The following is a 26,773-nucleotide window of genomic DNA, read 5'->3' on the forward strand; positions in this document are numbered from 1 at the left end:
AAGAAAGTACCCCCGTCTCCCTGCTTTTCAATGTATCACATGGCATTCTCCAAACCCCCCCCAGACGTGATCGGCCCCCGAAAAGGGGCCGCACCGAAGTTTCTTTTCTACCTCTTCCTGACTTGACGCCTCCGAAACCGAACAACTATCCTCGCTTCATCGTGATGGAATCTGTAGACCAATCAAAACCTCTTGCTTCACAGTCGGTATTTCTCATTTCAAAGTTTCTTGAGAGTATTGTTGGAGGGTCGTATAAGGCCAAAAAACATCGAACCGGTGAAATTCTTGTTGAAATCAGTAGCCAGGACCAGGCCAATAAACTTCTTGCACAAACCAGCATCGCCGATCTGCCAATCCGAGTCACGCCCCACCGCAGCCTAAACAGCTCCCAGGGCGTGATTTCTGAGTATGACCTACTAAATGAATCTGAAGCTGACCTGCTAGAGGGCCTTCGTAGTCAGGGCGTAACAGCGGTCAGGCGCATAACCATCCGCAGAGACGATAAACAAATACCGACAAAGCACCTCATCCTAACCTTCGACAAGTCCACCCTTCCGGAATTCATCAACGCTGGTTACATCCGATGTTCAGTCCGGCCGTACATCCCGAACCCGCGGCGCTGTTTCAAGTGCCAACGGTTCGGGCACGGCACAAACTCCTGTCGCGGCCGACTTACCTGCGCAAAATGCGCCCAGCACGACCACCCGTCCGACAACTGTAACGTTCAACAATTTCTTTGCGTAAACTGTCAGGGCCCACACGCGGCGTACTCCAGAAAGTGTGAAAAGTTTCAATTAGACAAGAAAATAATCAACATCAAAGTCACTGAAAACATCACCTTCCCAGAGGCGCGGAAGAGGTTCGCCTCTTTCCCCCTGTGGAGGTATGCTGACGCAGCTCGCCGGGGGGCGGAGCGGCGTCTGGTTTCGGCGGGGACCCAGTACCGCGAGTCGGACTTGGTCCGCCCCCGCCCCCCCCCCCCCCTGGGTTGCCTTTGGCAGCCCAACCCGCCTCCGCACCGCTCGCTGAGCCAGCAGCGGCTGTGGTGGCATCCACGCCCGGTGGGGATGCTGCTGCACCCACCGTTTCCCCCTCTCCACCGGCCCGAAGCACACGCGAGGGCCCGGACGAGATGGAGACGGAGGCAGTCGCAGCGACCCCCTCCTCCGCCTCACTGCCTGTGCCATCTGGGGTGCTCCCCACGCCTTCGGCACTGGCAGCACAGGCAAAGAACACCCGAAAGGGTACCATGTCAAGGGGGCCCAGTCCGCTGGGCACCCCCTTGCCTTCAGATGACGACATGGACGTCGAGCCCTTCCGGCTTTCATCGCAGCGGAGGGAACGGGCTGCGACGTCCAGGTCAGTAGAGAAGGTCAGAAAACCCCTTCCAAGAGTGCAAGCCCCGAAAGACCCTACATAAATAGTCACACTCCAGTAGCTCTGAACGCATAATAATGGGAAGAGAAAATATTGTTCAATGGAACTGCAGAGGCCTTCTGAATAATCTTGACGACGTTTATGAGATTCTGCATGCCAACCAGCCAAGTATAATGTGTGTCCAGGAAACACATCTAAATTCCAAACACACAATTTTCTTGAATAGTTACATGGTATACAGGAAAGACAGGGATGGCTGCACACACTCTTCTGGCGGTGTTGCCATAATCACCCGCAAATCCTTAGCATGCCACCCTGTCACCTTGAACACCGTCCTTGAGGCTGTAGCCGTCCGCACAATAATATTTATTAGATTGATAACGGTATGCTCCATATACATTCCTCCTGATGTTGCACTTACGAGCTCCGACTTCGAGGCGCTGGTAGACCAGCTGCCCGAACCATACATCCTTACAGGCGACCTTAATGCTCACAACTCTCTTTGGGGCTCTTCCAGAACGGATGCCCGAGGTCGCCTGATAGAGAAATTCCTTACATCTTCTTGAGCATGCTTTTCAACAATAAACAGCCTACATACCATAACATAGGTCACAACACATACTCATGTCTTGACTTGGCTATTGGCTCCGCAGTTCTCTTTCCTCTTGTCGAGTGGGGAGTGGGAACTGACCCATATGGTAGTGACCACTTCCCCACCTCACTAACATACATAGGTAAAGGCCCATGCAGTCAATCTTCCCATAATAGGTTCAATGAAGCACGAGCTAACTGGAATACATTTACAGAGACATCCAAACTACACCACACATCCATAGGACACCTACACGTTGAAGAAGCTACCCAACTCCTCACGGCGCACATCCTCGACGCCGCCGAAAAGTCCATTCCCCACGCCTCTGGTGCCCCACGCAACCAGAGGAGGCCGTGGTGGAATGAGGACTGTAGGCGGGCGCGAGAGGCCCAGAACAAGGCGTGGGGTATCCTTCGTCGGTACCCCACGTCGAGTAACCTCCTCTTGTTCAAACGGGACAAGGCATTAGGAAAACGTGTGCGCCGTGAGGCAAAACGAGAGAGTTGGCACACCTTCTTGACATACATAAACTCTTACACAGACACACACAAAGTCTGGACACGAATACGAAAACTAAAAAGACAACAGACACACAGCCTGCCCCTGGTTAGTACAACAGGGGACACACTGGAAGACCAGGCTAACACACTTGCACAACACTTCGAACACGTGTCCAGTTCAGCACACTACACAAACACTTTCATGAAACACAAATCATCTGTAGAAAAGAAGTCCCTGCGTGATCACAAGTCGCACACTTCTTACAATTCTCCTTTTTCAATTCATGAGCTGAAGGTTGCTCTCAGCACATGTAAGCCTTCAGCTCCAGGTGCAGACAAAATCACACACACCATGATACAACACCTACACCCAGACACTCTTGAAACACTCCTACATCTATACAACAGCATGTGGCTTTCGGGGCACATTCCTCGCTCTTGGAGGGAGGCCATAGAAGTGGCTATCCTAAAGGAAGGGAACGACCCTTCCTCTCCTGTCAGTTATCATCCCATTGCCCTGACAAGCTGCCTGTGTAAGCTCTTTGAGAAGATGATAAACAGGAGACTCGCGTACTTCTTAGAGTACCATGGTCTTCTCGAGAGCTACCAGGCAGGCTTCAGGGCGGGGCGATCTACAAATGACCAACTTGTCGCCCTTGAGTCATACATAAAGGACGCTTTCATTCACAAACAGTTTTGCACAACGGTGTTTTTTGACCTTCAGAAGGCATATGACACCGCCTGGCGCTACGGGATCCTCAGTGACCTGAAGTCATTTGGTGTCTCAGGGAACATGATGAACATTCTTGCTAGTTATTTGTCCGAAAGAACGTTTCGTGTGAGAGTTGGTAGCGCACTCTCAAGGGTTCATGTACAAGAAAACGGCGTTCCGCAAGGTGTACTTTTAAGCTGCACTCTTTTCATAGTTAAAATGAACTCCCTTGGGAAGGCATTGCCACGTACAATTTCTTATTCCATGTATGTAGACGACGTCCAGGTATCTTTTAAATCATGCAATATGTCCATCTGTGAGCGTCAAGTCCAGCTCGCTGTCAAAAAACTTGCCAGCTGGGCAGACAAGAATGGGTTTCAACTTAATCCAGAAAAAAGCACCTGTGTTGTCTTCTCCAGGAAGCGTGGGATCCATCCGGACCCAGACATTACACTTAATGGCGTTTCGCTTCCTGTGAGGAAGGAACACAAGTTTTTAGGAGTGGTGTTGGATGAAAAACTTACATTCATACCTCACATTAAGCAATTGAAACATAAATGTCTAAAGGCTCTCAACATTCTTAAAATCTTGTCCCACCAGTCTTATGGAACGGACAAGCAACTCCTCTTACGTATTTTCACAAGCCTAGTGGGGTCCCGATTGGACTATGGAAGCGTCATTTATGGGTCTGCAAAAAAACGGCACTGAAAATGCTCGACCCAGATCTGCATCTGGGTCTTCGCCTTGCATGTGGTGCTTTTCGCACTAGCCCAGTCGAGAGCCTCTACGCCGAGTGTGATAAATGGTCCCTATATCACCAGAGGATTTACATGGATTTAGTGTATGCCTCGAAAATCATGGCCCTGACTAACCACCCTTTTAATTCCACCATTATTAACACATCCTCACAACAACTGTTCTTAAATCGTCCATCCATCTCTCTGCCCTTTTCACTTAGGGTAAGATAGGAAGCCTCTGAGCATGAGGTACCCTTTTTAGACATTCACAAGACACCCATCACTGATTTTATACCACCATGGAATCTGCGCCCTGTGCTCTGTGACCTGTCTTTTACGCATCTTGATAAGAACAGGGCACCAAGAATTGCGATTCAGCAGCATTTCATGTATCTGCAGGATAAATACAGGGCTGCAGAGTTTTTCACTGATGCTTCCAAAACGTTCACTGCGGTGTGTTGTGCTGCTCATGGACCCAATTTTGAAGGAGGTAGAGCCATGAATGCAAAGACAAGTATTTTTTCGGCAGAAGCATATGGCATCTTTCTGGCTGTAAATCACATAGTTGAACATAATATCCCTAAATCTATCATCTATACAGATTCGCTGAGCGTCGTCCGTGTATTATCATCCGGAAAGTCATCGAAAAACCATGTAGTTAACCTTCTCTTGAAATCAATTATGCTGGCGTATTCTTCAAACCTTGAGGTGACTGTGTGTTGGGTGCCAGGCCACTCTGGCATCGGTGGAAATGAACTGGCGGATGAAATGGCCGCCAATGCTGCACTCCGAAACACAGTAAACATAACAACACTTCCTTACACAGACCTCAAGCCACACATAAGACAGCAACTCCGTAAAACGTGGCAAGCAGACTGGAGCGAACAGACAGAGAACAAACTACACGTAATAAAACCACACTTGGGACAATACACTACTGACTCACACAGCAGGCACATTGAAGTTACCTTAGCTAGATTACGGATAGGCCATACACATGTGACGCACTCGCACCTGCTCACGGGTTCCCCAAGACCCCTGTGTAGCAGGTGTGGGGAGGGCCTGTCCGTAGTCCACATACTCATACAATGCAAGACACTTGACACAACACGACACAAACACTTCAGAGAACTCTACAGACAACATATATATTCCCCTACACCCATCGTTGTTTCTGGGTGACGATGCCATGGTTACTGTGAAACGCGTGTTTAAGTATTTGTCAGACGTGAAGTTTTTAAACCTCATTTCTTATCATGCATAATCAAATCTGGCCCTATACACCAGCCATCACCATTATTTTTTTTTGATCTTACAATGTCCAGTTTACACTTTTTATACCTACCTTTTGTGGTAATCACTTCTTTTCATTAAATGACTTCTCTGGCGCTCTTTGCCCTCGTCGGCCTTACGCCATTAAACAGAAACCATCATCATCACCTCAAGGTGCCGTGCGCTTCCCGTATGAGTGGTGTCGGCTAGGTGCTAGGCCTTCCTGTCGACGTGTAATCGTGCTCTCGCCGTTTCCGCCGGCGATAAAGAAGAACGTCACCGCCGGGTTCAGTATTTCAGCTAGCGCCCACTTAGCGCCCAGTCAGCGCCCACTCAGCTAGCGCTCACTTTGATAGAGCACACTTTGTGTTGTGTGCGGCAAAGAGCATCAAGTTTCTTAATGCTCTTGCTGGGCCTCGCGTCTTGCTGTGTTTCCTGGGCCTCGTCAAGCTGCTATTGCAGCTTTTAGCTCAGCAACTGTGCAGAAATATATGGTAAATAAAAGAAAGCTACTTGTCCCCACAAAAAAAAAGTTCGGAAAAAGGTGCGCCTTCAGCAGAAGTTTGATCCTTAAAACTGGTTTGAGGCACCAAAAAGTGTCACAAGGCGAAAGGGACCCTTAAGTTTCGTTTTTCAAAACGGGGGTAAGTGACCTGGCTTTTTCTGAGTGCCGTTTAGTGACTAGTCCCGTGGGGAGTCAGAACGTGCAAATCTCCCGGTTTTTTATTGTGAAATAAATCCTGTAAGGTGAGTTCACCATCACTGTGGTCTGGCATATTGGTTTCGTTTGTGCTTTATTCACGCGAGCCTTAACTCGAGACCTGCATGTAACGAAACATTTGCGAATTTTGACCATCTTCGTTACATCTAGTTTTTACTGTACGTATATGGAAGTCCAATTGTTTAAAATTCACACCGCTTTGTTTCCCATTCAGTTAAATGAACCCCAGATACTTGCGAAAAGAACTAAAGTCGTAGGCATATATAATACACTTAGCAGAACCATCATCATTAGCGATTTCATTTGCGTACGGGATAGAAGGAAATGGACCAAGTATGCTCTGTTGAAGAACGCCTGACTTTACGGGTGTACAGTGGAATGGCTGCGATTAATTTCATATGGATAGCGTTGTCGTAAGCATGGTGATAATAAAGCACAATACCACAAAATCCATAGTTACCCAGTTTAAGAAGAAGTATATCATGGTTAATGAGGTCTAATGCCTGCGTGAAGTCCAAGAAAATTGCTGAGAACCGTAATTTTCTTTCCGAAATTTTTTAAGTATATGTTCTTGTTGTGCTAGAAGTGCCAATTCAGTCGACATGTATTTTCGGTAACCGTATAGTAGCGAGGTCAACATTCGGAACCGACCAGGAAACTAGGTTGAACGAGTTACAATGCCAGACCCTTTGAAAAAACATGTAGAATAGTTGTCGGGCGGTTATCGGAAGCTCATTCTGACTTCCTTTCTTGCACGCTATTTTTACTCTTCAAAGTTGCATGCTAGGTGGAAGTATAACAATTGAAAGGCAGGCATTAAAAATTTGTTATGAGCAGTCTGATGTTACACCAATTAGGTATTTCGCAAGTTTACTCTGATACCAAAAGCATCATCTGCTTTGGTGTTTTCGAAGCTCATATAATGTAATTTCTTTGCTGTCAGTCGGGTCAGAAAATTGAGTGTTGATTGCCAGAATTCATGCAGGACAGGTTGCTCTAATCTACTCCAGTTATGTCCCGACGATTCTTTATTAGACTTCTGATACGGTTGGTGAACGCTGGACTAAAGAATTTAAAACTCTTGAAACGTCTTCGGAGCGTTTTCTTAGTGAAGTAAAAAGATCGAGGCAATAGCGTTTTTTAGCAAACTTCAGCTCATTGGTAACGCAGTTTTTAACCCATTTATATAACTTCAATGATTGAGTATACTGGTTTGAATACATTTACCATCCAGTCGGTCTCGCTTTCCAGGGAGTTTCGAAATATCTTTTGTAACCCACACTTTGCGTGACTTGTTTACTGGGGCGTGTACCTTATCATTGAAAGAAGCGGTATATGCAGTCGTGAACTTATATAATATATAATGCTTTATATAATATGTAATGCTTTTTCAGCTGATTTGGCATTACGTCTAGAACTTAATCCAAACTAGTACCTGTTTCAAGCTGACGGAATAAATTTAACGTTGCCAGGTTGATCTGACAATACGTGTACTGGTGAAATCTTTCAGCAGGCTTAAAGTTTGCTCAAGAGATAAAAAATTGGTAGGGGATCCCTAATTGCGTATGCGATTGCACCCGCTAATACAAATCGGATGACGAAATTTCTGATGAAAATGCGAAGGCTAGTTAGCGTATTTCCGGCTATGTTAATGCGTAGGGCTATAGTATTCTGACAGAGGTTAAAGTTACGCGTTGCTTTAAATTCTGTTTTTGATGATGGTGTCAATAAGCATGTTACTAATAAAATCGATACCAAGGATTAGTAGCGTCTATGAAACGAAGTAAATTCGTGAAAACGATGTAAAAACGCCGGAAAATTTGAGGTATCCCCACCTGTTGAACGATAACATGTAGAAGGAACTGGCGATCCAGATTTAATTGTAACCACGTCATAACTGGCGGTGACCAGAAAAAAATCAGAAAGCCATTCGAATCGCATGCTCTTTAAGTTCATCATGCATAGCCCTTCATCGTGCTCTCTAGTATGACTCATAGAGTATGATTTGTATTGTGGCATAGTAAGTACTTATTGTTCGCATCAAAAACCACGTTTCGGTAAACATAATCAAACAGTAAGCGTATTCGTATCATTAAAAAGACAGTCAACATCGTTACGCTTGTTTCTACCCAATCGTAAGTTAAGGGGCTTGCAGTTCAACCGTGACATGGGTTCATTTAAAGCAGGCTTAAATATTCGGGAACTTTCAGCCGAGCAAGCTGCTCTTCGAAAAGCGTATCTGTGCTGCCCCTGTGATAGCACCACGTTCATGCGAGTTAGAACAATAAAAGGGAGAATTCCTGGGGTGTGGACTGCGCTGCAAGCATAATCCGCAATTGTACATGTTACACCTTTGTATTTGGCCTCAATAAAATGCAGCCTACTCAATAATATAAAAATGTCCTAGTTTAACGCTGAAATTGTATTATCAGCGAGCATGAAACTACTCGAGAGCGCCATGCAGTTGCCCCCTACAGTGGGCTCGCTGAGGTCGTCGGGCAATGCTTGTCGTATGTGAGACATATTATCAGCGTGCGTGTAAGGACGGTTTTATTGTTTTTTGTATCTGTTCGTAAGTTTGCGGCTACTTATATGTTAGTACAATTGCGTCATTTTTCCACGCAGGTTTGGCAGGTATTCGTCGAAGGGCTCTTGCGGCTGATGACTACGGCGATGTCAGCCTTTACTCTGACGTAAGTATTGCGAACAAAATCGGGCGACAGCGACTGCTAGTGCCCCAATTTCATTGCATACGTAGATAATAAATTGCAAGAAAAGATCGATTAGCATATGAGAGTAAGCAATGCTTTCCCAGTTTTGAAACCTAAATGACGGCCCATTAGGATGAGTTTGGCATTTTTGTGGATTTCTCTAACATTGTATGAATTAACAGGCCAAGCAGATACTGCGAACTACTAAATGTTTATGGCGGGGGTACGTTTCTGCCAGACGGTCTTCTAAAGTTTACTGGATGTAAATACAGTAGTTTAGGCCAAGGCATTTCGACGCGTTCAATGCTTGTTATTCATAATGGCACCTGGTAGATCAACAATAACTGCGGGCTTTTCATCTTGGATAAAGGTGTAGCAAAACATGCGAAACCCTTTTAAAACTACTCCATCGATCACCAGCCTCGAAAAGTTATAAGCTGTTGTATGGCAGCAGGGATACAGAACTTCCCCGCCCGGGGCACCTTGAGTAATCTTGGTGACGGAACTGGCGATACCGCGGACCCCGAGCCCCCCAACATAAGCTGTGTCCTACCGTGGTGATGTGTTTTTAAGGTGAAGGGTAGAAACCTCTAACGGTGGCCGTCGGAGCCGTGGTCAAGCTCCGGCCGATGGGCTCCCTGCCTGTCTACCAGGCAGGGAGCTCCGGGACCTCTTTGACTACCAGGGTAAGGTCAAAGGAGAAAGTACCCCCGTCTCCCTGCTTTTCAATGTATTATATGGCATTTTCTAAACCCCCCCCAGACGTGATCGGCCCCCGAAAAGGGGCCGCACCGAAGTTTCTTTTCCTCCTTTGCAATCGATCTCTCCCCCAAAGCCTGATAATTTCTCGCGGTTTCTGATCATGGAATCTGTTGACAAGACAAAGCCCATCACTTCCCAATCTGTGTTTCTAATCTCCAAGTTTCTTGAAAGCCTTATCGGAAAGTCGTATAAGGCTAAGAAACTCACAACGGGAGAAGTTTTGATAGAAGTAGAAAGCAAGCAACAATCCTCTAACTTCCTCAAGCAAACGCGCATGGTAGATGTTGACATCAAGATCACGCCCCATCGCAGCCTCAATAGCTGCCAGGGCGTGATCTCTGATCGGGATCTAATGAATGAGACTGAAGCAGACCTGCTCGAGGGCCTCCGAGAGCAGGGCGTGACAGCAGTGAAGCGAATCACCATACGCCGAAATGATGAAATAATTCCAACCAAGCACATAATCTTGACACTTGACCGCTCTAACCTTCCTGAGTCGGTCAACGCAGGCTTCTTGAGATGTCCAATCCGACCCTACGTGCCGAACCCGCGCCGCTGTTTCAAGTGTCAGCGGTTTGGGCACGGCACAACGTCTTGTCGTTGTAAATTGACGTGCGCAAAATGTGCAGCACATGATCATCAAACTGACAATTGTAAATCCGAGAACTTCACCTGTGCCAACTGCCAGGGACCACACGCTGCCTATTCTAGGAGCTGTGGAAAGTTCAAAGAAGAAAAACAGATCATTGCCTTGAAAGTCAACGAAAACATCTCCTTCCCAGAGGCACGGAAGAGGTTCGCCTCCTTCCCTCTGGGCAGGTACGCCGACGCAGCTCGCCGGGGGGCGGAGCGGCGTCTTATTTCGGCGGGGACCCAGTACCGAGAGTCGGACTTGGTCCCGCCCCCCCCCCCCCTGGGTTGCTTCTGGTAGCCCAACCCGCCACCACGCCGCTTGCTCAGGCAGCAGCGGTTGTGGTGGCAACCTCTTCTGTCGGGGCCGTTGCCGCTCCCGTCCGTGCCTCCCCATCGTCCAGTGCGTTGGAGTGTGCCATGGACACCACGAGCCCCGCACCGGCTCCCACCGCCACCGCACCGCCCGTGCCACTTCTGGTGCCTCCGACACCACCGGCGGTGGCGGGTCAAACCAAGGGCCCCCGAAGGGGGGCCAAGTCCGGGGGGCCCGGTTCCACGGGCACACCCAGGACATCGGACGACGAGATGGATGTCGTGCCGTTCTTGCCTGCAACGCAGCGCAAGGAGCGGCCTCCGACGTCCAAGCCTACAGATAGGCCGCCCAAAAAGCCCAATCCAAGAGTCACAGCCCCGAAAGACGACACATAAACATACACACTCCAGTAGCTCTCACACTAAATAATGGGAAGAGAAAATATTGTTCAATGGAACTGCAGAGGCCTTCTGAATAATCTTGACGACGTGTATGAGATTCTGCATACCAATCCGCCAAGTGTAATGTGTGTTCAGGAAACACATTTGAATTCTAGACAATCAAATTTCTTGAATAGTTACCTGGTATACAGGAAAGACAGGGATGGCTGCACACACTCTTCTGGCGGTGTGGCCATAATCGTCCGGAAATCCTTAGCATGCCACCCTGTCACCTTGAACACTATCCTTGAGGCTGTAACAATACGCTTAATAATATTTAATAGGTTGATAACGGTATGCTCCATATACATTCCTCCTGATGTTACACTTTTGAGTTCTGACTTCGAGGCGCTGGTTGACCAGCTGCCCGAACCATACATTCTATCAGGCGACCTTAATGCTCACAATTCTCTTTGGGGCTCTTCTCGCACGGATGCCCGAGGTCGCCTGATAGAGAGGTTTCTTACATCCTCTGGAGCATGCCTTTTCAACAATAAACAGCCTACATACCATAACATAGGTCACAACACATACTCATGTCTTGACTTGGCTATTGGCTCCGCAGTTCTCTTTCCTCTTCTCGAGTGGGGTGTGGGCACGGACCCATATGGCAGTGACCATTTCCCCACTTCATTAACGTATATAGGTAAAGGCCCGAGCAGTCCATCTTCCCATAATAGGTTCAATGAAGCACGAGCTAACTGGAACACATTTACAGAGACATCCAAACTACACCACACATCCATAGGACACCTACACGTTGAAGAAGCTACCCAACTCCTCAGGGCGCACATCCTCGACGCCGCCGAAAAGTCCATTCCCCACGCCTCTGTTGCCCCGCGCAACCAGCGGAGGCCGTGGTGGAATGAGGACTGTAGGCGGGCGCGAGAGGCCCAGAACAAGGCGTGGGGTATCCTTCGCCGGTACCCCACGTCGAGTAACCTCCTCTTGTTCAAACGGGCCAAGGCGTTAGAAAACGTGTGCGCCGTGAGGCAAAACGAGAGAGTTGGCGTACATTCATAACATCAATTAACTCCTACACAGACACACGGAAAGTATGGACACGAATACGCAAACTCAAGGGACATCAAACACACAGCCTGCCTCTGGTCAGTACAACAGGGGACACACTCGAAGACCAGGCTGACACACTCGCACAACACTTCCAACACGTTTCTAGTTCAGCACACTACACAAACACCTTCATGAAACACAAACTCGTGGTCGAAAAGAAACCTTTACATGATAATGACAGGTCAGCCACCTCTTATAACTCCGAGTTCACGCTTCATGAGCTGAGGGGTGCTCTGAGCACGTGTAAACCCTCAGCTCCAGGCCCAGACAACATTACATATACAATGATACAGAACTTACACACAGACACTCTTGTAACACTTCTTCACCTTTTCAACAAGATATGGCTTTCGGGGCACATTCCAAAGTCTTGGAGGGATGCCATAGTTGTAGCATTCTTGAAAGAAGGGAAGGACCCTTCTTCTCCCGCTAGCTATCGACCCATTGCCCTGACCAGCTGCCTGTGTAAGCTTCTCGAGAAGATGATAAACCGGAGGCTCGTGTACTTTTTGGAGTATAACGGCCTTCTCGAGAGCTGCCAGGCAGGCTGCAGGGCGGGGCGATCCACGAATGATCAACTTGTGGCACTAGAGTCATATATTAAGGATGCCTTCATTCATAAACAGTTCTGTTTAACTGTGTTTTTCGACCTAGAAAAGGCCTATGACACCGCTTGGCGTTATGGGATCCTTACTGACCTGAAGTCATTCGGTGTTTCTGGTAATATGTTTAACACCCTTGCTAGCTATTTGTCTGAGAGAACCTTTCGCGTCAGAGTTGGCTCTGCACTGTCAAAAGTACACGTGCAAGAAAATGGCGTGCCGCAAGGCGGAGTTCTAAGCTGCACTCTCTTCATAGTAAAAATGAACTCCTTGGGAAGGCACTGCCGCCTACAATTTCTTACTCCATGTATGTAGATGACGTACAGATATCTTTTAAATCATGTAATATGTCCATCTGCGAACGTCAAGTCCAGCTAGGCGTCAAGAAGCTTGCCGGCTGGGAAGACAAGAATGGGTTTAAATTGAATCCTGCAAAAAGCTCCTGCGTTGTGTTCTCCAGGAAGCGCGGGGTCCATCCGGACCCAGACATTACTCTTAATGGCATGTCGCTTCCTGTGAACAAGGAGCACAAGTTCTTAGGTGTGGTGTTTGATCACAAACTCACATTCATTCCCCACATCAAGGAACTTAAAAATAAATGTCTCAAAACAATGAATATACTTAAGGTTCTCTCCCACCAATCCTATGATTCCGACAAAGAACTCGTGCTTCGCTTGTATACTGCTTTGGTTGGGTCTCGTTTGGACTATGGCAGTGTGGTGTACGGGTCGGCGACTAAGACAGCCTTGCGAATTCTTGACCCAGTTCTACACCTGGGCCTTCGTCTTTCGTCGGGTGCTTTTCGCACTAGCCCTGCTGAGAGTCTTTATGTTGCGTGTAATAAGTGGAGCCTTGAGAACCAACGAACATACATGGACTTGCTTTAGGCTTTTAAAATTTCATCGCTGAATAATCATCCTTTTTATCCTGTCTTTAACGACACATCCACATCTCTTCTCTTTGTAAATCGCCCATCCGTTCCTCTGCCCTTTTCACTTAGAGTGAAAGAGCGAGCCTCGGATCTCAGTGCTTTGTTTTTGGATGTGTACAGGTCATCCCTTTCAAACAGTTTACCGCCTTGGCAAGTTCGTCCTGTGTCGTGCGACCTTTCTTTTATGAAACTTGACAAAAATCGGGTACCGCAGGCTGCAATACTGCAGCAGTTTCTGTCTATGCAGTTTAAATACCCACTTGCAGAATTTTACAGTGACGCGTCTAAAACCTCCACTATGGTCTCCTGCGCTGCTCATGGTCCGAATTTCTGTGCAGCCAGAACCATGAGCGTCCACACGACAATTTTTTCAGCAGAGGCGTATGGGATTTTGCTGATTGTACGGCACATACTTGAAAATCAAATTCCAAAGTCTATCATCTACACAGATTCCTTGAGTGTTGTTCGCGCACTGTCATCGCATACACCCCCCAAAAACCACATAGTTAATCTTGTATTTAACACTATCATGTCTGTGTATGCAAAGAAGCATCAGCTGCTCCTCTGCTGGGTTCCAGGACACGCTGGGATCGCTGGGAATGAGTTGGCAGACGAGAGGGCTGCTGCTGCTGCACTCAGGAACACTGTAGACATAACAACCGTACCCTACACAGACCTCAAGCCACACATAAGACAACACCTGCGGAGAACATGGCAAACACACTGGGACGAACAGACAGACAACAAACTACACGTAATAAAGCCACACTTGGGACGGTACACAGCTGACTCACGCAACAGACACATGGAAGTCGCCTTGGGTAGGCTGCGGATAGGGCACACCCATGCGACGCACTCGTATCTGCTGACGGGATCTTCTAGACCCCAGTGCAGCAGGTGCGGAGATGCCCTATCCGTGGTGCACATACTAATCACATGCAAGGCACTTCACACAACACGACGCAAACACTTCCCACAGCTATACAGACTACACGTCCCACCACACCCAGCGTTTTTCCTCTCTGATGATCCCATGTTTTCTATCAAGTGCTTTTTTAAATATTTAGAAGAAGTTCAATTTTTAGACCTCATTTTATACCACGCGTGATCACTCCCTGGCCCTATACACCAGCCATGCTCATTGTCGTTTTGTGATTTTACTTTTGTTTTTGCTGACTGTTCGTAGTGTTTAACGTTTCACCCCTCATATATGACTATTGTTTTGGCGCTCTTTGCCCTAGTTGGCCTTGCGCCATAAACATCCAACCATCATCATCGATACAGAACTTTCTGCTTGCATTGTCACAGCCTTGAACAATTCACAGCAAGAGGGTTGTAAATGAGACCCTGCAGCTTGGCCTCACAAAACTATTATAGCGTTTTTGTTCAAACAGTATCACACAAGCATGTCGGGTATCAAACTTAATAGGGAGGTCAACTCGGCTGAACATCACCGAGTGTTACATGTAACCCTGAACGTAGTTTCCAATGGAGTAAAGGCTGGCAGAAGGCGCCAAACGTCAAAAAATCAGCTGTACTAATTGTTACCAGGAAGAAACACTCGTTACTTTTTATGTCACCATCACAAGCACCACCGCCGTCATCATCACCACAATAATCATCCTACTCAGGTCCACTGCAAGACAAACGCCTCTCCCATTGACCTCCAAGTGTACACCATAAATAATACCCCACTATGTAGAGTTGTCGGGAACCGCGGGGTCGCAGCGCAGCGCAAGAGAGAAAGTACCAGCGTGGCAGGCTTTCGGAATCGAACTGCCCGTGCCGTGCTGGCGCACCAAGCACGCGCCGCTCGTCTCTTTATTCTTGTCTTTTCTAGAGACGAGAGGGCGCTACAGGGGCGCTACAGGGCCCCCAGAGGGCGCCCTGTAGCGCCCTCTGGGGGCCCTGTACCAGAGGGCGCTACAGGGCCCCTCGCCCAGACGGAATGTCGAACGTGACGCGACGGCGAGGCTGGCGGGCGTTGGTTTTGGGGGCGAGCAGTGGAGTGTTTAGGCCTGCGATGTCTGCGCGGAGTTCGTTGGGTGGCGTCTCGAGGTAGGCCGGTTTGAGGCGGTCCAACGAGACGACTTCTTCGCGGCCATTCAAGAGGATGGTGGCGGACTTGTGGGTCTTGTTAAGGACACGGTACGGCCCATCGTAGGAGGGGGTAAGAGGCGCCTTTACGGCGTCCCGCCTGAGGAAAACGTGTGTCGAAGACGCGAGGTCGGGATGCACAAAGATGCGGTGGTCTGAAGACCGAGGTGGGACCGGTCGCAGGTGCTGCATGCAGTCCTGCAGGCATTGGAGGTACTCAAGCGGCTGGGGCGAGGAGGCCGTAGGGACGAACAAATCGCCAGGAAGCCGCAGGGGTGCGCCGTAGACAAGTTCAGCAGTTGAACAGCCGAGATCGCGACGAACGACGGCACGCAGGCCAAGAAGCACTACAGGCAGGTGATCAACCCAGTGCTCTCTATCCAAGCGCGCAGTGAGAGCACTTTTTAGCTGGCGATGGAGCCGCTCAACGATGCCGTTGGCACAGGGATGGTATGCTGTGGTGCGGCAGTGTTTAGTGCCAAGCAAGCGGCTGAGGGAAGTGAACAGGGTGCATTCAAACTGCCTGTCTCGATCCGTGGTAACAATGCCGGGGCAGCCGAAACGGCAAACCCATGTCGAAACGAAGGCTTTTGCGACCGTTTCTGCCGTTATGTCCGGAATTGGTACGGCTTCGGGCCAACGGGTGAAGCGGTCAATCATTGTGAGAATGTACCGGCAGTCACGGGAGGGAGGAAATGGTCCGACCAAATCAAGATGGACGTGGTCAAATCGACAGCTAGGTGGCAAAAAAGGCTGCGTTGGGGTCTTCGTGTGGCGGGTCACCTTGGCTGTCTGACAAGCGAGGCACGAACGGGCCCACTGGCGGACATCAGCGTTGATGCTCGGCCAGACGTACCGCTGTGTGATGAGGCGCTGCGTGGCTCGGATGCTGGGGTGGCAGATGTGGAGCGAGTGAAACACAGCATGACGAAAGGCAGCCGGAACGAAGGGTCGAGGCGCCGCCGCTGACATGTCACACCACAGTGAGCCAGGCACGAACGGATGAGGCACAAGTTGTAGACGAAGGGAACCCGGGTGGTCCCGCAGTGCTTGCAGCTCAGGGTCTTGAATCTGCGCCTGAGCTAGGCGTTCCCAGTCCACAGCAGATGCAGCACTGCCGATGGAGGTAATGCGTGAAAGCGCGTCAGCCGCCTCGTTGTCGATGCCTTTGATGGGCCGAATGTCCGTCGTGAATTCCGATATATAGGCGAGCTGACGGAGTTCCCGTGCAACGTACTTGGAGGAGTTCGTACGGAAAACGTACGCCAGAGGCTTATGGTCCGTAAGAACGTGAAAGGACTGGCCCTCCAAAAAGTGCCGGAAGTGCTGGATGGTGGCGTAAATGGCGAGCAGCTCACGACCAAAAACGCTGTAGCGCGTCTCGGCAGGTTGGAGCTTCCGAGAGAAGAAACCCAGCGGGTGCCACTCGGAGTCGATTCTCTGCTGGAGAACAGCGCCTATTGCAACGCTGGATGCATCTACCATGATGCGAGTGGGCGCGTCGGTTCTCGGGTGGATGAGAAGCACAGAGTCGGCGACGGCTTGTTTAGCAGCGTTGAAAGCGGCTTGAGCTTCGGGAGACCAGGAAATCGCGGATGAGGAGCTCTTGGTTGTGCGAAGAAGCTCAGTCAGTGGATGCAGAAGCTCGGCGCAGTGGGGTATAAAGCGTCGCGAGAAATTCACCAGGCCCAGGAATTCACGAAGCTGGCGGAGGCTGGTAGGTTCGGGGAAGTCCTTCACGGCTTGAACGTGAGAGGGTAAAGGACGTATTCCCTGCGCCGAGATGTGATGGCCCAGGAACTCGAGCTCGGACGTCCCGAAGACGCATTTCTGGGCGTTGACAACCAGGCCAAATTGTTGAAGGCGTTCAAAGAGTTCTCGGAGGTGGCGCTCGTGATCTTGTGGAGTAGGACTCGCGACTAGGATGTCGTCGATGTACGCAAATACAGCCGGAAGGCCGCGCGTCACCTCGGCAATGAACCTTTGAAATGTTTGAGCTGCGTTGCGTAGCCCAAAGGGCATGCGCACATACTCAAACAAGCCGAAGGGTGTAGTAATGGCCGTCTTCGGGATATCGGCAGGCTCGACGGGGATTTGGTGATACGCTTTGACAAGGTCCACTTTGCTAAAGATTGTGCACCCTTCCAAGTGGCTTGTGAAATCCTGGATGTGGGGTAGGGGATAGCTGTCGTGGACAGGCTGAGCGTTGAGCGCTCGGTAATCACCGCACGGACGCCAGTCTCCACTTTTCTTAGGAACCATATGCAGCGGAGACGCGTGGTTGCTGAACGATGGGCGGATAATACCGAGTTCCAGCATGTGCTCGAATTCACGTTTAGCAGTCGCCAGACGCTCACCGAAGAGGCGGCGCGGCCGAGCTGCGACTGGTGGACCACGCGTGACGATGTGGTGGGTAACGCTATGCTTGGGCGGCTGCTTTAAGTTGCAGGGTCTCGTGACCTCAGGGAAGTCTTCGAGGATTCTTGCGTACGGGCATAAGGGAAGCAGCGTGCGGATGCCAGTTGGAGCGACAGTAGACAGTATGCCCAGGATGGAAAGGCGCGTCTTGCTGTCAATCAGGCGATGGTGACGCATGCTGACATCTAGGTCAAAGTGGGTGAGGAAATCGGAGCCGAGGATGGGCTGATTGACGTCGGCTACTACGAAGACCCACCGGAAGGCGCGTCGCAAACCAAGGTCGAGGGTGAGGGACCGCAGACCATACGGGGCGATAGAGGTAGAGTTCGCTGCACGAAGTGTAGGTCCAGGTTACTTAGAAGTACGCTCATCCTTGGTGGCCGGTAGTACACTGGCTTCAGCACCCGTGTCTACCAGGAAGCGCAAACCAGAAATGCGATCCATGACCAGGAAAAGGCGGCCAGGTTGTAAGGCGAGGTCACTTGCCGCCATTAGTGATCTCGCGGCGCGTTTCCCGACCAGCTGCATGGGGAAGTGCAGTGACGGGCGCGGTGCTGGAAAGTGCGATGGTACCAGCAGATAGCCGAGCTTCGAGGGCTGCGCGAACAAGAACCACCCGGGGAAGACGAACGGCGGCTAGGACGTGGGGAGGAGCCGCATCGGCGATCAGAGGACGTCCGAAGCGCTTCAATGGAAACGGTGAGTTGATCGATCCGAGTCTCTAAGCGGGAAACGGCCGATGACTCTGCTGTCGAAGCGACGGGGGTGACTGAGGGAGAAGTCGCGTCGTGAACTTTATCAGCAAGCTCGGCGGCGCGGTCAAGGGTCAAGTCCCCTGCAGCAGCTAAAACGATGCGAGTGGACTGTGGCAAGCGCTGCAGAAAGAGTTCTTTTAAAAGTGCACCGTTGGAGTCCACGTTGCTCGCGCCCACAAGCTGTCGCATGGTGTTGAGCAGCTGGGAAGGGCGGCGATCTCCAAGCTCTTCGTGGGTGAGCAGGTGCCGGAGGCGCGCGCTCTCAGACGCCGTGGTTCGGTCCAGAATACTCTGCTTGAGCCGCTGGTACGGAGCATCGTTCAAAGGTGCACCGATGACGTCTGCCACTTCATCAGCCACCTCCGGAGGCAGGTTGCAAAGCAAGTGGCGAAACCGAGTAGTCTCCGAGGTGACGCGGTGCAGATCGAAGACGGCTTCGACCTGGGCGAACCAGACGTGTGGGTTCTTGCGCACGAAGGTGGGCAGACGGAGCTGTAAGACTGCGACGTCCGGCGGCCGCGAGGGAACGTCAGGCAAAAGAGGGCCCGAGGGCGCGAGGTTGCTGGGGTCGGTCATGTTTTAGTCCGGAGTCACCACTGTCGGGAACCGCGGGGTCGCAGCGCAGCGCAAGAGAGAAAGTACCAGCGTGGCAGGCTTTCGGAATCGAACTGCCCGTGCCGTGCTGGCGCACCAAGCACGCGCCGCTCGTCTCTTTATTCTCTTCTTTTCTAGCCGGCGCCAAGGCGCCGGCTAAGAGCGCCAATCAGAGGGCGCTACAGAGTTAGGTAACGCTAATAACGAGCTCAAATACTTCGGGCTAATATTTACATAAGAATTTAAGTGGGGCACCAATGTCAAACACGTCACGTCCTCCGCCTTCAGAAGACTCATCTCCTTCAAAAGGCTCCGAACTTCCGGCTCCTACCCGTTAATGCCCAAAACGTTGATTATTTTGCTTAAGCGCGTAAGAAGTATTTAAAGATCTAAGAAAACTTCCTACATCACAAATATGAATTTAGAAAAAATTTGGTTTGTTAGGTCGAACACTGGGAAACACAGGGCACTGGGTGCCCATATATCATTTGGACAGGAGAGCCACCTTGATCACAATGATTTATTGGTCCAGTGAAGACAATGACGTAAAGTTTATATTTGTAATAACATTTGTAATATCTTGAAAGAATTTGTAATAACTAGGGTTAATAATACCAACAAAATTACCCAATATGGTTACTTGTCGCCAGCCCATTGAGCCACCAGGGCTCGATGCGTGTTGACACGCCTAGGTAAAACTTTTTTTTATCACACGGAAGCACGCACTGCCCTCTCTTGTTTAATTTTTGAAGGTCGGGGATCCTTTATCTATCGATAGATGGTGCTAAATGTAAAAAAAACCCCAAAGTGCGAGACAAAAATATTGTTTGAGTTGTTGCTCCTGAGCAACACTGGGCATCAAAGGGTCAAGTTGGTGCACAAAGCAATTGTGAGATCGGTCCATGCATACGCGAACACCATCTCGTTTCCAAGTTCTGAAGGCGGTCTGTCCGAAACCAGATGTTCTTAGCACTATGTGCTGTATCGTTGGCCTGACCGCATCCGTAGTCCGGTTCTCTATAGGTACTGGGGACTCAGGACAGAAATTTGCTTTGGCAAGTCATAGGAGGTGTCGGCGAAAACTACATCAGGGTGGCCAGATTCTTTACTCAAGATAGAGGGCTGTTTGTGTACGAAAAAGCCTTCCAAGCATGATTCCAACCTATCTAGTTTAGCCTTTGAGGTATCCTAGATGATTATTATTTCCGGAGCAGGCAGCACTCCATACGTGCATGGCTTCTGCTCAGAGCGCCATACAAGCAGCGAGCAAAGAGTATAACGAGAGAGAGGGAGAGCGAGAAACATCTCGCGTATGACGTTGCCCCGCACACGGCAGTAAGACTGCGCCAGCGTTTGTAAGATTAATTTTTATACGCACGGTTCACAAGGAATAAGCAGAGACCCAACACAAAAGTCGTAAGAAGCATATGAGAGAAAGGTCGGTGTGAAACTTTTAAATAGGTAATCGCAACTGTCTAAAAGATACAGCGCTGGGATTTGTGGACAGAAATAACCTCCGGTTGATGAACACATACTTCTACAAACGAAAGAATGGAAAACCTACATGGAAAAGCCCTTACAAAAGAAGAAAAAACAAAATTGACTTTATTATGAGTGACAACCAAGATATTGTGCAGGATGAAGAGGTACTAAGTAAGATTTGCAGCAGCGACCACAGGATTGTTAGATGCAAGGTACGGATGAATCTGAAAAGTGAAAGAAGAAAACTTGTGAAAAATAAAAAAGTCCAGCATGGAGTCTGTCAGAGTCAGGATGGAAGTGTATAAAATACCTCAAAATAAATTTACCCTTCTAAGCAAGAACCAGGATAGGTTAGATGGGCCGAATGAGGGCCGAACAACGGCAATCACAGAATTTGCAGGAGTTGTGGGAGGAGCAGTATGTAGAGAACACACCGTAACACTAAGCAAGAAAACAAAGCAACTTATTGTGAAATGTAACAGCATGAAATTGGATCACGTACGTTGGATCAAGTTGACTTGAGAGAGCTGTATAAGGTGACTAACAAAAGTAAAACAAACGATATTCGGTCATACAACATGGCAGTGATCGAGGAAACTGTGCGAATCGGAAAAAAGCTTGGAAGCAAGCAACTAAGAGGAAGATAGCCATCGGGAAAAGCAGAATGTACGCACTCAAAGACGAGCAGGGTAACACTACGCTGAACCTGGACTAGATAATAAAGGTAGCAGTAAGATTGTACACCACGATGCATGCTAGCAACATTAGACAAGGGGAAGCTACTGAAACTACGAACTCACTTGGCGATGTGCCACTAGTCACTAAACAGGAAGTAGGAAAAGTTCCAAAGGCACGAAATTAAGAAAAGCTGCATGTGATGACGGCATAACCGTGGATCGTTTGTAGGAGAGAGAAGAAGTAGTGGAAAAGCTTGCTTGCTATTTTCGGAAGGCTTGAAGACTCAAGAAGCGAACATAGCTTGGAAAAATTCCAACATTATTCTGATTCATCAGAAGGGAGATCCCAAGGACCTCGGAATGGTAGCCACATCAGCCTACTCTATGCTGGTTACAAGCTGTGTGCAAAAGTTATAGTTTGCCGCACATATGACAGCCTGGGCTCCGAATAACCCCGAGAGCAGGCTGGGTTTAGGAAAAGGTAATGAACAGTGGATCACGTTCATGTCGTAAATTAAGTAATAGAAAAATCGGCAGAGTAAACTAAGCTCTTTACATCGCATTTAAAGACTTGAGAAAACGTTTGACTCCATGCTCACCCAAGCCGTGCTAGAAGCAATAAAAAACAAGGATAGCCCTCCACAAGCAATGCGATAGCTCTCCGATCCAATAGGGAGTAATCCATGGAGATACCCTCTCGTTTAAACTATTCACAGCATGTTTGGAGAAGATATTTATAATGCTAGACCTATGAAACGCAGGAATTGGCATTGAGATGTTTAATGGCGCCCTCTGGCTCTGACGTCAGCTTAGGGACTCGCGCCGCTGTGGTCCGCTTGTGAGGGGCAGAAAAACCTGAGGTAAAAATCGCCCGCTTTTGTCTTTTAGGGCAACAAAAAGCGTATTTCCCGTAATTAAGGTATTTTTTCAGCTTGTGACAACTCTTATTATCCTCAAGCTGTATACTACACACGTGTGTAACGAACGAGGAGAGAGAGACCAACTTTCCTCAGAGAATCGGTCAGATAATCGTGTGTGATTCCTCCTCTCTAGCTTATTTCCGAGGTTCAAAGCTCAGAGCTCCTCGATAAGTATGCAAAATGCGTAGGCTACCCTAAAGTATTTTTGAGATGTTCTTATGAAGACTCAACACTGTAATGCTACGCACCAAGCACTGCATCCCTAAACGCGCATCGGAAAGCAGGAAACAACGCGGTTGTCTTCTGTTTCTTTCGTTGTTGTTGACTTGTATCAGGTGAATGTTTTATCTATGCCCAACGCATTAATCTTTCTGCACCGCCACACACGTCTTATTAGGAGGTTTGGGGATGTTTGAGAGGCGCACATAGTTTGTGTGGATATTTTCTTCAGGCTATAAGGCATACACTACCTTCTTCAGAAAGTGGGTTTCGGTATGGCTGCGTGCAAGAAGGGGCATATTCGCAGCGTGCGTTTATTCATATGCAAATGCAATGAGAAGGTTTGTGCTACCCCACCGTGAAACGGCGCAGACGACGTTGCTCAGAGTACTCGAAGTCGGCTTTTCCGCCCCGAATTTCTATCGTAACTAATGAACTGAATCTCAACCCACACAGTTAGCTGTTGTTCAGGTCGTTAAGAAACCCAAGAAATAGTGTACGTGCCGGTTTTCAGTATTATGCAGACTCACAACCGATGAATATCTCCAAGCAGCTATTTATTGTTTTCCAACCCCTTCAGGCGTAAAAACAAATCTTGGCCTACTCGGGGGGATGTTCCACGAACTAAAGAAAATTACTCTTACTCCCTGTCGTGGACTGAGTAACCCGGCTCACTAACCAGCTAGATTTTACTGCTAAAGTAATCTCCTCCTGCCCCTTCTCTTCGTACTCTTGAGTGCAGTGTTACTATAACGCATATCTGAATATTCAGAAGATATGGCTGTCGGAAATGTACCGAAATGTCCCTCAAGGTCTGAAGAAACATATTGTTACTGAATTTTTACCGTACACGTGACCCGTTTTGCTCAATAAGCCTCCATACTGGTTAGAAGCCTGCACCAGCACGCGCCTGTAAACACCGTAAGTTATTTAGAACTCAACCTGCATTTTTTGCGCCCCATAGTCTATGCCGGCATACTTCCATGCTATGACAACGTAAAGTGATGTGATGCAATACTTTCGAGCGTTCGGCAAGGTTGCAAAAACTGTTTTACCTGACATACGATTACCAGAAATTGTAGTGCCTTCTGCCAAAGCCGAGAACCCGAACGCCCGGAATTTCTTTTGTTCTTGCATTTTCGCGGTTGGTTTTTAGACTCTGAATGTTCCCTTTGTCCGTTTGAAGGATTTCTGAATACAGAAGCTTACGCCTAGCTCCGACTCTCCGCACAGGACCGGCTTCGCAGGAATGGGGCCATGCCGGCAATGTTTCTTTCGAAGCGGTATCGAAAACTACACTGTAAATCACGCCTTGAGCTAGTGTATGCGATTTTATGTCTATTGTAATAAACGGCTGCGCATACACAAAATCCGGCGCGGACAAACATAAAAAAAGTCAACCGAGCGCAAAGAAACAGCGGATAGAGCGAGCCCGAGTGAAGCACACGACATTTTCTAGAATCCCTAAGCCGACGTCACGAAGACGCCCTTCGCAGCGCCGCCCGTGGTCGCGCTCACCGCCAATAGTGATAAACGGAGAATACGTGAGATATTTGAGGTTTGCGCACTACATAGCCTTGCTGAGTGCGACCGCAGAACGCAAGCAAACAATGGTCGAGGAAATTAAATGAGAAATCACGGCCCTGGGGCTAAAACTATATATGAATAAATGTAATGTAATGAGTAATACGCATGCCAAAAACGCCCTCTTCAGCTTAGGAAGCGAAACGCTGGAAGTAAAAGAATATAAGTACCCCGGCCCCGCACGGGGCACCTTGAGTATTCATGGTGACGGTGAGCAGCGACACCGCGGACCCCGAGCTCCCAACATAAGCCGTGTCCAACCGTGGCGACGTGTTTAAAGGTGAAGGGTAGAAGCCGTAAACGGTGGCCGTCGGAGCCTTGGTCAAGCTCCGGCCGATGGGCTCCCTGCCTGTCTACCAGGCAGGGAGCTCCGGGACCTCTTTGACTACCAGGGTAAGGTCAAAGGAGAAAGTACCCCCGTCTCCCTGCTTTTATACTATGCTTTATGGTATTGTCTAAAACCCCCCCCAACCGTGATCGGTCCCTGAAAAGGGGCCGCACCGAAGTATCCTTTCCTCCGTTGCCGTCGTTAACCTTTCCTGAACCGGACCATTTTTCTCGATTTCTTGTGATGGAATCCCTCAATCCAACCCACCCTCTTGCATCTCAGTCAGTCTTCTTGATCGCCAAGTATCTTGAAGCCATAGTAGGAAAATCGTATAAATGCAAAAAACAAAGGTCTGGTGAACTCTTAATTGAAATAAATGACAAGCAGCAGTCTGCAAAGCTTCTAGCTCAGACTAGACTGGCTGATCTTGACATCCGGGTCACACCCCATCGGAGCCTCAACAGCTCGCAGGGTGTGATATCCGAGACAGACCTCCTGAACGAAACCGATGCGGATCTCCTTGCCGGCTTGAAGGATCAGGGCGTCACTGCCGTGAGACGCATCACCATCCGCAGAGACGACAAGGAGATTCCCACCAAACACATTATCTTGACTTTCGACCGCGCAATTCTTCCACAATACATAAATGCAGGTTTTATCCGTTGCTCCATCCGTCCGTACATCCCGAACCCGCGGCGCTGTTTTAAGTGCCAGCGGTTCGGGCATGGTACGAACTCTTGCCGTGGCCGAACGACGTGTGCAAAGTGCGCGGCGCACGATCATCCGAGCGAGAACTGCTCAGCCGAAACTCTCACTTGTGTAAACTGCGGGGGGCCGCATGCGGCATACTCCCGCAAGTGCGAAAAATTTCAACTAGAAAAGAAAATCATCAACATCAAAGTCACTGAAAACATCACCTTCCCAGAGGCGCGAAAGAGGTTCGCCTCTTTCCCCCTGGGGAGGTACGCCGACGCGGCTCGCCGGGGGGCGGAGCGGCGTCTCGTTTCCACAGGGACCCAGTTCAGCGAGTCTGACCTGGTCCCTCGCCCGCCCCCCCCTGGGTTGCCTCTGGCAGCCCAACCCGCCACCACGCCGCTTGCTGAGGCAGCAGCGGTTGTGGTGGCAACCTCTTCCGTCGGGACTGGTGCCGCTCCCGCCTCTGTCTCCCCGTCCTCCAGTGCGTTGGAGGGTACAGAGGTGATGGACACCACGGGCCCCGCACCGGTTCCCACCGCCACCGCACCGCCTGTGCCACCTCTGGCGCCCCGGACGCCCTCGGCGGTGGCGGCTCAAACGAAGGGCTGCCGAGGGGGGGCCAAGTCCAGGGGGCCCGGTCCGTCGGGCACCCCTCGGACATCCGACGACGAGATGGATGTCGGGCCGTTCCTGCCTGCAACGCAGCGCAAGGAACGCGTCCCGACGCCAAAGCCTCCCGACAAGCCAAAAAAGGCGAGAGTCACAGCCCCGAAAGACGACACATAAACAAACACACACACTCCAGTAGCTCTCACACTAAATAATGGGAAGAGAAAACATAATTCAATGGAACTGTAGAGGCCTTCTTAAAAATCTTGACGATGTATACGAAATACTGCATGCTAATCAGCCAAGTGTGATGTGTCTTCAGGAGACGCATTTGAATTCCAAGCACACAAATTTCTTAAATAGGTACATGGTCTTCAGAAAGGACAGGGATGGCTGCACACACTCTTCGGGCGGTGTAGCCATAATAGCCCGGAAATCCCTAGCATGCCACCCTGTCGCTCTCAACACCGTCCTTGAGGCTGTAGCAATACGCACAATAATTTTTAATAGGTTGATAACGGTATGCTCCATATACATTCCTCCTGATGTCACACTTTTGAGCTCTGACTTCGAGGCGCTGGTCGACCAGCTACCCGAACCGTACATCGTAACAGGCGACCTTAATGCACACAACTCTCTTTGGGGCTCCTCCAGAACGGATGCCCGAGGTCGCCTGTTGGAGAAGTTTCTTACATCCTCCGGAGCATGCCTTTTCAACAAAAAACAGCCTACATATCATAACTTAGGACACAATACATACTCTCATCTTGACTTGGCTATTGGTTCCGCAGTTCTCTTTCCATGTCTTGAGTGGGGTGTGGGCACGGACCCATATGGTAGTGACCATTTCCCCACTTCATTAACGTATATAGGTATAGGCCCGAGCAGTCCATCTTCCCATAACAGGTTTAATGAATCCAAAGCAAACTGGAGTACATTCACAGAAACATCTAAACTACACCACACAACCATAAAACACCTACACGTGGAGGAAGCCGCCCAACTCGTCACGGCGCA

General features: G+C 49.4%; 1 protein-coding gene across 2 annotated transcripts in view; it reads left to right on the forward strand.

The window, feature by feature from the left end:
* The window catches only part of LOC144168840 (uncharacterized), a 98,225-nt gene that overhangs the window by 15,493 nt on the left and 55,959 nt on the right, over positions 1-26,773 (forward strand). Inside the window, exon 2 of one of the 2 annotated variants that reach the window (XM_077697822.1) lies at positions 8,537-8,604. The exons of the other annotated variant lie outside the window; for it this stretch is intronic. Coding sequence (XP_077553948.1) covers positions 8,573-8,604 — 32 coding nt within the window. The 5' untranslated portion in view covers positions 8,537-8,572. The remainder of the gene's footprint in view (positions 1-8,536; positions 8,605-26,773) is intronic. 2 annotated transcript variants of the gene reach the window in all.

This window comes from Haemaphysalis longicornis, unplaced genomic scaffold (genome assembly GCF_048455015.1).
Source record: "Haemaphysalis longicornis isolate Haplotype H1 unplaced genomic scaffold, Haemaphysalis longicornis Haplotype H1 scaffold_2, whole genome shotgun sequence".
Lineage (NCBI taxonomy): Eukaryota > Metazoa > Arthropoda > Arachnida > Ixodida > Ixodidae > Haemaphysalis > Haemaphysalis longicornis.